The following is a 12,084-nucleotide window of genomic DNA, read 5'->3' as shown; positions in this document are numbered from 1 at the left end:
TTGCTTGTTGACTTTCCTGTAGATACTCAAGGTGTCAGCAGGAACGTGAAGAAGTGGAAACTGTATTTTAGTGGGGTTACAGGCAAACTGGTACAGGAAGTGGAAGACAATGGATCTATATTCCTTTGAAGGATAAATTGATACCTAAACAGTACAACACAAAACAGCCTGTATATCAACATTTGCATCTGAGTAGTTTTATGATGTTGGTATTTTTGGAGCCAGCATGGTGAGGGAAACCCACTGGGTGACTCTGAGCAGGTCACATTCTCTCAGCCTCAGGGGAATGTAAAGGCAAACCCCCTCTTAACAAAGCTCACCAACAAAACCCCATGATACATTTACCTTAAGAGTCATCATAAATTGGAAAGAACGTGAAGGCACATAACAAGAACAACAATTTTCTGATTATTATTTATAGCATTTTATGATATTGGTTTTATTGTATATGTAGTTACTGCTATGGTCCACTTTGAGTTTCTTTCTTTTTAAAAAAATAGGCAGGAAATACACCACTGACACTATCACTACCATTTCACTAAAGAATATACATCTCTTTCAGAACCCTAAGTTACAAATCCTACAAAATCGGCAGCCAAAAGCTAATTTTTGTAGCTATATATAGATATGCACACGATTATTATACAAAAGCTGAGAACGAAATGAATTAGTTTGGCTAGGAAGCTCTAGCTAATTTGGAGGAAACGCTGCTGACGATAAGGGGCTGTGACACACCATATCAAGTCCTTGAGGCAAGTGCCTTGGCTGCCTCATTAGAGTCCTTCTACACTTCATCACATAGGGGAGCTTTCCAGCTCCTCAGGCCACGCCACGCACATGCAAAAGCAGAAGACTCACAAGCAGCAGTGTGTCAAAGCTAGATTTGCCTAAAAAATGTACACAGAGGTTCTTATTAACTAGGAAGAAAAAGTCTATTTTCATAGTCTTAATAATGTTTTGAAATCCAGACAAAGCAGTGGGGTGTGTTACTTTTGCATTATGCATACAGCACTAATGAAATGCCAATGATGAAGAGAATAAACACAGAGTGGAGTCCTAAATGGAACCAAGTTGCCTTGTATCCAGTTCACCAGTAGGTTTTTTTTTTAACCAATTAGGACTGAGAACAATTTTTAAAAGAACTGTGACTGCAAGAAGCCGTCAACTGTAATTAACATGTGATGTAATGTAAGCACTGAATTTCATGTATTTTGACTAGCATTCACAAGAATGTAGACACAGACATGCTATACTCTGGTTGTCATCAGAATTATTGGAATGTAAAAGATTGGTTTTGATTAACATGATGAGTTTACTCTAGATCTGGACTTGTTCAACTTCTGGGTACTGCTATCATGACCAGATAGGCCCACTTTATTTGACAGCTACCCAAGTGTAAGTAACTGTGTGAAAAACAGGTATTTGTACATCAGTTTATCTTGACAGACATTAGACATGCAAAAGGTAAAGAAAAACAGAACAAACTGAGCCAACATCCTGTAGGTAGTGAATGATAAACTCTGGACTGAATCTATACTGACTGTGTGGCTCTAATAGCAAAACTGCTGAAATGCAAACATTATTTTGCTGTCTGCATTGTGTCAGCTCAGGAACTGTGGTTCAAAAAGATTTGCTGATTGCAGGAATTCAGTCAGAAGTAGCTGACCACAGTTAGACAGCTTCAACACTCTGGTACCAAAAGAGACATCAGGTCTGGTTCAGAGCCTGTGAAAACTTTTAAGACCAAAACTCCCTTTACAGGAGGAGCAGACATGTTACATCTGGTCCCATGATTCTAGAGATTTCTTTTGTTTAAACAGAATGACTGAAAAAACCCTGAAGCCACTGAGAATGCAGTTTGAAAGACCAAGAGCTTCCTAGCCCTTACGTTTCTGAGCTATTTTCCCACCAAAAACACCTCCCTGCAAAGCCTCTGTTTCTCTAATAGGAGAAAAATGAATATCTGTACCCTCTTTTGTTATTGAGGTATAAGCGGTTGTAAGGGAGATTTGGATCTAAAATGACACAAAAGCAAGAATTAAGAGCTTTCAAAGGATTATGAAACCTTACTCCTACACAGAGGACACCCCTTTCAAACTGTGGTTTCAATGGCTATGTTTTGCACTCAGACATGTCATTTTAGCAACTAAAGGCTTTCATGGCTGGCATCCATAGTTTTTTGTGGGTTTTTCAGGCTATGTGGCCATGTTCTAGAAGAGTTTCTTCCTGAAGTTTCACCAGCATCTGAAGATGCCAGCCACAGATGCTGGCAAAACGTCAGGAAGAAACTCTTCTAGAACATGGCCACATAGCCCGAAAACCCCACAAAAAACTAACTATATATAAAACATTGTTCTGCCACAGGCTGCCTAGCAGGCCAATATCTAGTTGTCAAATCTCACTTTGAAAATAGCATATAACACATTTAAAAAACAACAATTATGTTTTACATGTTTCTGAGGCCTATTTTGTACCTGCTTTCAGGTTGTTTCTTGCCATTAGAACTTCATCACTGCCATGCAAGCTTCATTATTCTGTGTAAATTTTTAGGCATTTGGGGATTTTTTTAAAAAAAGTAACTCAGAAAAAGAGACTCTCTTCTTCATATGATATTTGCTTTAGTCACAATGTCACATTGGCAGGGTAATACCCCACCCCGTTCTCCCAGCATAAGAACTTGACTTACTGTAATTCAACAAAAACAATTTTCTCAAATAAGGCATTCTCTGCATTCTTATAAAATGCCAGGTTTTTAAAAGCATTTTATGAAGAAGTCCCTTTACAGTTAAATCAGTTTAAAATCTTTCAGTGTAGATGGACCCAGCATGCCCATTAACTATGCATCCTCAAGCCCTGCAGCAAAAATGAGTGCCACGCGGCTTGACTGCTATCAAGTCTTTTTGCTGTGCTGTGATTCAGTGATTCCAAATAGGAGAATCCAAACATTTTTGTTTAAACAAAGTTCTTTAAACCATCATGGCAGGGTCTCTAATTTAAAACAAACAAGGCTTATATTATCTGATCAAGTCATGGAAAAGTGTACATTACTTAAACAAGATGGCTCCTGGTTTTTGTTCAAAACATGCTATTTGATTTTAATTCTTTGCCTGTTTTAATTTTATATATCCTAGTGATCCTAAGAGTACTATAATGGGTTTCTATGCTCCATACCCTAGAGACCACCCTCTTCCCCTATTAGCCATCATAATCTCTACAGTTAACACAGAGCAGTCTTTTGATAGTGCGTCCTGTGTATCAACTGTGATTGGTGAGGGCACACAGATTCTTCTCTTCTGTCCCTCATCATTCCCATGAAGTTGTGCTAAAAACAGTGTTGTTCAAACTCCTATTTAAAAATAAAATAAATTTCATACTGTTTGGTTGCCAAGGAGACATTTTAGCTGTAGGGTTTATTCCCCATTTTTACATGATTTCAGCATTCATCAAGTCTTCCAGTCAGAAAAAAAATTATAAAGCAGTCACAAATCTGACAGAAGAGGGTAGGATATGCATTTACATGCATTGGAAAATCATCAGAAGTACTCATAACATTTCTGGATGAGTTACCTGACATTCCTATAGCACTGATATTGCAACGTGGTCCACTAAAGTGCACAGCAACTGCATCATGGTTTGCTTTAAGGACTGAAATTAAGAAATCAGTAAAATCTAACAGGAATACTGTTACGCATATTTTAAACCTGGGTGAGCAACTCTGGTGGACCTAAGGAACCAATTTTCTGCTTCTGGGACCCTCTGAATGCCACACAGGCTGTTAAAACACCAACCCAACCCATGCAAAACCAAAAACCAAACCCCTAAGCTAAACAATTCAAATACAAATCTGGAAGTGGTTGGACATCCATTTCTGGGTTTAAAAAACAGGGCCGCTGCAAACCTATTTTAAAGGTGAATCCCAGAGAGAAACTTCACCCTTTTCTTGGGATTTGAAGGGAGGAAGCTGTGGCCCATAAAAATAGCCCCAAGGGCACATTTTGCCAACCCCTACTTTCATCCTTTGGAAATCAGTGCAGCTTGAATCTATAAAGCCACCAGGTCTGATCTGATCTTGGAAGCTAAACAGGGACAGCCCTAGTTAGTACTCAGATGGGAGACCGCCAAAGAACAGGTTGTGTAGACCAGTGATGGTGAAACTTTTAGAGGCCAAGTGCTCAAACTAACCCAAAACCCACTTATTTATTGCCAAGCGCCATGTCCCTCTGGCTTTCCAGTAACAAACTCTGGCAAACACTGTGCTGGGGCGACGGCACATGTGCCCACAGAGAGGGCTCTGAGTGCCACCTTTGGCACGTGTGCCATAGGTTCGCCATCACTGGTGTAGACAATGGGCCGGAACAGACAGGCCAAATAAAGCTGCTTCAAGTCACTTTGAAGGTATGCTGTTTAAATGATGCATGCATCCTAAGAGGCCTGAAGCCGCGCCAAAGCCAAGCTTTATTTGACCTGTCTGTTCGGGCCCAATATTTCAGAGGAAGGAACTGGTAAAACCACCCACAAAACTAAGGAAACCCTATGAAAAAAAATCCATGGGGTAGCTGTATGACAACAGGTCACTTGAAGGCACACAAATGTGCACACACACAAGACCTCTACAACATAAAGAGGTAAAAAGGACATAGATTTTTCCAAAAGCACCAGAGGAATATCAAGTGCATCATCTTGTATACAAGATATCAGCAAGACAACCTCCTCCTGCCTGCAAGTTATACTATAATTGATGCAAAATTTTGAGTTTGGGGGATAATTTGTATGGTGCTGTTTGTATGATATAAACACTTCATATTCATTACACAGATCTAAATCCTAACAACAAACCCGTAGTATTGCCTCTCTGTGCTACAGAGAGAAAAGTCATTTACTTATATAGTCAGCTCAAAGAAAAAACAAGACTCAAAGGCTTCCCAATTCGCACCCAATTTCTTTAGATTTTAAACCAGGGGTAGGCAACTTAGCCCTAAATTCTGTTGTTAGTCCTGAGACAGAGTTGAATCTGTTAGATTTATCTATGTGCTCACTCATCATTTAACGATCAAGTCAATGGGTCTCCTCTAGTTCAAATTAATAAACAGAATTTTAGCCCTGGTGACCTCTACATGTTTTGGTGTACAACTCCTACAACTCCATCTAGTGTGGCCAAGGTTCAGCAACTACAGGAGTTGCAGTCCAAAATATCTGGAAGGCAACAGATAGAAATAATCTGCATGCTTAGGGTTGCCATTCATCAGGACCTCCAAACCGGGACAAATGTAGGACAAAATTTTCAAATGTAGGACACATTTTTTTGTGTCCTACATTTGAATAGGAGCCTCGGAGGCTTTCCCTCTTGGCCTGGGCCCCGCCCTTGGCGGGGGCAGAGCCCAAGCGGGAAGGGACTCCTCCCCTTCAGGGAGGCTTTCCCTCTTGGTCTGGGCCACGCCCTCGGCGGGGGTGGAGCCCAAGTGGGGAGGGACTCCTCCCCTTCAGGGAGGCTTTCCCTCTTGGCCTGGGCCCCGCCCTCGGCGGGGGCGGAGCCCAAGCAGGGAGGGACTCCTCCCCTTCAGGGAGGCTTTCCCTCTCGGTCTGGGCCACGCCCTCGGCGGGGCCGGGGCCCAAGCAGTGACAGACTCCTCCCCTTCAGGGAGGCTTTCCCTCTCAGCCTGGGCCCTGCCCTTGGCAGGGGCGGAGCCCAAACGGGGAGGGACTCCTCCCCTTCAGGGAGGCTTTCCCTGCAGGCCTTGGCCCAAGCTGCGAGGGAAAGCCTCCCTTAGCTTGCCATATCTCACCCGGGGGTGGGGGCAATCCCGGGGGCAGTGCCAAACCGGGGCGGGACCGTGCAGACCCACCCCAAACCAGGAAAGTCCCGCCCACAGGCGGGAAATGGCAAGCCTATGCATGCTAGACAAAGTACAACTTCTGTCCTCCAGGCAATACTGTATTATAATAAAGTACCATCTAATATAGCAATGACTCTCCTAAACATCTGCAGTCCAGAGCTCTGTGTATATTCAGGTGTGTGCACATGTGTGTCTTATTCTGATTTATTCTTGTGGAGGGGAAGGGGGTTGAATTCACGTGTGCATTACATTTGTTGTTCTGTGCCTTCTGGTTGTTTCCAACCTATGACAACTCTAAGGTGAACCTACTGTGGGTTCTTCTGGGGTTCAGAAGGTATGACTTATCCACGGTCACCCAGTGGGTTTCCATGACCAAGTGGGGAAACAAACACCTATCTCCAGTGTCTTAGTCCTACGCTCAAAACATCACACCACGCTGGCTCTCACACATTATATTATTGAATGACACATTCTGCATGCACACTGGAGGCCCCATTTCTAAAACTGATCATTGTACTGGAGCAACTGACTGCTGACTGTTTTGAAAGGAAAGGATACAGAGATTTTATGTAAGGCGACAGCAAGGACCACATTTTTATACCCTCACCACAACTGCCAGCATCTTTTTTATAACATAAAATCATTGTAGTATACCCTTTGATACGGCTGTTTCTAGTCTTGTAAAGTCCTTAATTAAATATGCAACCATTTAATTAGATGGGTGAAAAAAGCTGTATATTAATCATACTGGAAGAGGGTACCCACCCCAAAAAATATAGTTTTCCTCAGCTGTTAAGAAAGAAATAAGCCATCACATTAAAAAAAAAATTAATCCAGAAATGATTAGAGGCTACATAAGAAAACTATGTTTAAATCTAGAGTTATCAGCTTTAACAGCCCTCTCGTAAAGATGTACTCTTTTCATCAGAGTCACTTTATTAATGAGGGAGGAAATATAAGCTAGGAAGTAGAAGAAATGTAGACCATCTGCTGTGTCCAGATGCAACAGAGCATGCTTCTGGCATCTAAAACTATTTCATAGCAATGAGCAAAGAAAGGTTGGTTAATACTTTGATCACAGATGGGATTTAAAAAAAACCTTTTGGTACCTTTGAACTGCTGACAGAAACTGAATTATACTAATTATGAATACTACACACACACACACACACACACACACACACACACACACACACAGAGAGAGAGAGAGAGAGAGAGAGAGAGAGAGAGAGAAACACACATACTCACATAAAGCATTACTAATAATCACATCAACTTCAACACTTTTAAAGCCATTTCAATTAATTAAATGCACAAGATGTTATTTTAGTGAAATGACACTGCTGATATGTTTTGGTTCTGCTTCAGAACAAACCACATCACAGTCTAAAAAATCCTTGAACATTTAGCTAGCTTTTGTTTAATGAAGCAGGTGAATGGCTTACCTTGAAACTGTGAACCTTCTCATATTTTGGAATGTGTTCGTTTTCTTTCAGAGTTGCTCTTCTGACAAGTGATGTCAGCTGCGAATAAGCAAAGAGTTTAAGAGGTTGCCAGATTGTCACAGATGACTTTTGGAAGCCCAGTCGCATTCCCAGGGCTGCTATCAATAAATCTCTTTGACGGCTCCCCTGTTTCGAGTTGTGAACGGCAGATCTATTAGCCTTTTGCCCTGACCAAGACTCTTTGGATGGCATTTTGGAACTGGCAGGAGAGAAGAAGGAGGGGAGGAACCCAACAAAAACACCCCACAACTTCTGTACTGATTTCAAACTGAGTTACAGTAAAATAAAAGCAGCATTACTCCCAGTGCCTAAAATGAGCAGTAGAAATGTATCACTATAATGTTGATGCTGTTATTATGGCTCTTTTCTCCCCTCAAAATGCCAGTTCAGACACTCTAAAAAAGGTTTCTAATTTAAGCAAAAAAAACTTAGAGGAGTCTGGATATAAAGAACAGTCATGGTTAACAAAAGAAAGCCCTGAGTATCTTCATCCATTTAGAGACTCGTGCATTGAGTGTCACATAGGCAGATCTCTAGAATCCTTTCTTCCCTACTCAACCATAGTGATGATCATTTTGTATCAAAAGATGCTCTCATACTGCATATAATCAGTTTCCAGTTAACAGACACCCTGCTAACCTCAGTCTAGCAAGGATAGGGAGGAGGGTGGGCTTTAGCAGGCAGCAATGAATCAGGACTGGTTAGATTAAGAGAGCACGTAACCAATGAAAAGCCAGGAACTGAATTTAAGTAGTGTGCTACTCAATGCACAAATCTCCCTCCTCCTCCTCCCACATGAGGCTTTCTTGCTGGAGAGAGAGAAAACGAAAGAGAGAGAGAGAGAGAGAGAGAGAGAGAGAGAGAGATCAGCAGGAAGATAATGAGCAATGAGTGAGTCATGCATCATTGCAAAATGGCATCTCTACCATTTAAAAACTGAGGAGACTGCAATGCAATGGGTGTCAAAGTTAAAGAGCAAACAGAAAAGGCAAGAAAACCTTATATGACACGGATGATTTAGATGAACATTAATTTCACTGTTCACTGCTATTCACACATGGAGATTTTCCCCCCTCCCCATTTATCACAATTCTGTGATGATGCAAAATATCTTTTATTTCCACTTGTCATGTACCTCCCTCTGGCCCTATTATTTTGAAAGGATTTCACAACAACTCTCCTCTATATTGCCATCTTGCATCTTGTACAATTCCCATGGCAGCAAAATGAATAGGGGAAGAAGATATAATTCTACCAATTTACAAGGGCTATTTCTTACAGCCAGCCTGCCCGTGGAAACAACTACGGACATGTTAACAAGCAACATTTTGCTGCAATGCCCTGAACTTAACCATAACTCTGAATTCATGGTTCCTATCGTGAACTTTCCTCCAAGGTGCTGTATTGTTCTCAAAGGGAATCAGGAAAAACCCACACATGGCATTCAATGTTATTTTCCCCAAGATGACCTTGAAATAAATGAGTGGCAATCCCTTTCCTTTTCAATCAAGCAAATTAAATGAAAAGATCTATGAGTGGGCTAATAAAATATTTATAAAATGTTTTGATCTTATGGCCAAATAGCTTTAGGTGTCTTTGATAACAGATGCTATTATAATTTGTTTTTGCCGTTGCTTGTTGTTGCGTTTCATTTTCACAAAAATTCTCAAAGGCAATCATAACAAAACACAATTAAATTAACATTAATTTTTTTAAAATGAAACAGCCAGTTGACAAGAAGCATAATTACTCCAAATCACCAAGTCTGGAAAACTCAATGGTAAGCAAATATTTTTTACTCTGTCAATGGAAGCACTTCCACACTGAAAGTTTATTCAGTCTCAAAAGAGTGATAATTTTAATTGGGGTGGAAAATGTGTGACCAGATGCTGGATTACAATTGCCACCAGCACCAGCCACCACTTATCAGACTGAGGGATATTGGGAGTCACTGTTCAGGTCCATTTGGAAGGTCATACACTGACCAGCCCTTTTCTACATGATGAGAAGTGGCCGCACTGGGGAAGGCCCTCTTCTGATACCAGTAGCAATCCAGCAAGCCATAGTATGTTCTTCTACAGAAAACAAAGACCAGGATAACTTAGTTTCAAGCTGCTTAGGGCCATACAAGCCAACAACACCAACACCATGAACAAGTACTTAACTGTTGTTGTTGTGTGCCTTCGTTTCCAACTTATGACAACCCTATCATGGGCATTTCTTGGCAAGGTTTCTTCAGAGGGGATTTTGCCTTTGCTGTTTGTTCTCTGAGGCTAGGAAAGTGTGACTTGCCAAACGTTACTCAGTGGGTTTCTAAGGCTGAAAGGGGATCTGAATCCTTGTCTCCAGGGTCGTAGTCCAATGCTCAAACCACTACACACAACGGCTCTCTGTGTATTTAAGAGGCAGCCAATTTTCAGCACAGAAATCATAGGTAAGTGGTAAGGACCTTCACTGAGCATTCAACTGGGATGGAAACAATTTTCAAATGTTCTAGGAAAGAAATTGTGTCCAACCCCCCCAAAGGCAGCACACACACCCTGAAACTGCCCTGCTCCCCAGGTTCTCAAGTAATACTCATTACCCAATGTTGTGCAATGAGTGGATGTGGGAGAGTCAGGAGCTGATTATGAAAGTGATAGCCTTCGAATCCTTGGCTGCTTTCCCCTTCATCTTCCTGACGCTGCTCAGGACAGGTAGGGGAGAAAAGCAGCTGAGGATCTGGAGGTTACTGCCTCTCAGATGCATGGCTGCTTTCCCCCCAGCCCCTGATATTCTGTGGGGTGAGTGAGATGGAAAGGCATACTTTTCATAGCAGTCTTGGGTGGGGAGAAAGTCACCAGCAGTGTGTGTGTGTCAGGGGAGATTCCTCTGCCCTTCCCATACATGACATCAGGGGGAGGTAGGTGAGGATTTTGAAGACTACAGCATAGTTTTATAAGATGTCTAGCTGTGGAGAGAACATTTAAATTGTTTGTACTCCCTTGCAGGAATAAATAATTTAACACAGCACATCCCTATATTCTACTTTTGCATTCTGTATGTGGAACTGCAGGTTCCAAATCAGTCTCAAGTGTAGCATGACATGAAATGCATTGTTAGTGGTTCTCAAAGTCTGGTTCTCCAGATATTTTGGATTTCACTTCTTCCAAGTCCCAGCCAGTATGGTCAATGTTCACTAATTCTGGGAATTCCAAATTTCTGAAGGACAAGTATTTGAGAAGCACTGCAATAAGTAATCCCAAGCGTCTCACACATATAAGCTGTGATCTAGAATACAAATGTTGTGTGCACTTATTAATAAATAAATAAAGGAAACCAATTTCTCTGCTATTTAGAGTTTTGCTTGCCACACATTTGCTTGTATGTATACAACAAGCTGATTGTGACCAGAGACTACTAATCATTTTATAGCAGTTTGGTCCAAAACTAATTTACTGACCAGCTGTTTGTCAAATAGTAGTGGCATCTTCTCTCATTCTACATCACTAGTCCAGAAGTCTAAAGCAGGAAATTCAATTCCAACAGCCATTCTTGTGATAAAATGAACTTGGGACAATTTTGATATCTCTGTGTTAAGAGAGTTTAGGCTTGATCTGTTCTAGGATCCATTTGTTTGTCTTTTTGGCTGTCCTTGGTATCAGAAATGGAAAAAATAAGGTGTAACATTTTGGTATTCCGCAAGACAACTTTGAGGCTAAGGAACTAATATACACCACTTCTCAACATGATATGGAAATGTGGCCACCATCTATGAATTGATGAAATCTGCATTAGCACAATTTATAGTTCCGTTATTTTAAAATGGTAGATGTGTTGTAGCAGACATAGTTTTAGAAAACACATTTCCTCGTATGTATAGGAAAACAGAGAAAGAGTCTTCTGAAATGTTGCTTGCCATTTGGACGTTTAAAACATGGCTGTTTGAAACACAGCAAAGTAGATTTTTTGCTATCTTATAAACTAAAAAGGTACAGATTTGAAAAAAATCTACAGTGATTAAATCATGTACCTTTTTAGTCTATAAGATGGCAAAACTGCATAGAAATGTATGTACAGAGGTGCATATGTGTGTTTATGTGTTCCAGAGCTTGGAAAATAACTTTTAGAAGTAATATGTTCCATTATTCATTGAAGTGTCTAAAAAATGACCTGCTCCTGTTTCCTACTAATGTGAGGAAAAGTGTTAACTTATGTTACTTATTGTATTGCTTGTTGCTTTTCAATTACATTCTGTTCACTTTTTCATGGGGGAAAATACCATGCTATATAAAAGGCTCTTACAAACAACTTATGAAAATAACTAAAAACTGTTACTTGTTATACCAACAAATCAACCTTATTCCTACTTATTAACATAAATTTTAAAATATATTTTTGCTATACCCATGATACTCCACCCCACTCCTACTCTTTTAGTAACTGGTAATGATATTAACTGTAACTTGTTACTTTCAAACTTGTTTTCCTGATTGTGCCTCCTGGTGCTGTGCCACCAATCTATACATGTCACTCATATTTTCTGCACAAGGGCCTACATGAATTTGCTCCATCACCTGATGAACCCTCATGTATGCACACTTTTTTTTTTAGAATACAAAGCCTACACATGCTGTGTTATTCTGGTGCAAAAGATACAATTAACACCCTGTAAAGACTGGGGGGGGGGGGGGGGAAAGCAGGTGTGATCCCAACCTCCCCTCCACAGTTACATTCCCCACCCATCTTGGCCATCTGCCCATAGC

General features: G+C 40.9%; 1 protein-coding gene across 4 annotated transcripts in view; it reads right to left on the bottom strand.

Annotated features, from left to right (window-relative positions):
* The window catches only part of LOC149313733 (N-chimaerin), a 142,956-nt gene that overhangs the window by 29,988 nt on the left and 100,884 nt on the right, over window positions 1-12,084 (bottom strand). For all 4 annotated transcript variants that reach the window (XM_089519713.1, XM_089519715.1, XM_089519712.1 and 1 more), the window contains one exon: window positions 7,280-7,357. In XM_089519713.1, the coding sequence (XP_089375839.1) occupies window positions 7,280-7,357 (78 nt within the window). The remainder of the gene's footprint in view (window positions 1-7,279; window positions 7,358-12,084) is intronic.

Source organism: Sceloporus occidentalis, unplaced genomic scaffold (genome assembly GCF_023333645.1).
Source record: "Sceloporus occidentalis isolate IW3139 unplaced genomic scaffold, rSceOcc1.0.p SCAF_4, whole genome shotgun sequence".
NCBI lineage: Eukaryota > Metazoa > Chordata > Lepidosauria > Squamata > Phrynosomatidae > Sceloporus > Sceloporus occidentalis.
The sequence above is the reverse complement of the archived record's forward strand: the minus strand, read 5'-3'. Positions and strand labels throughout refer to the sequence as shown.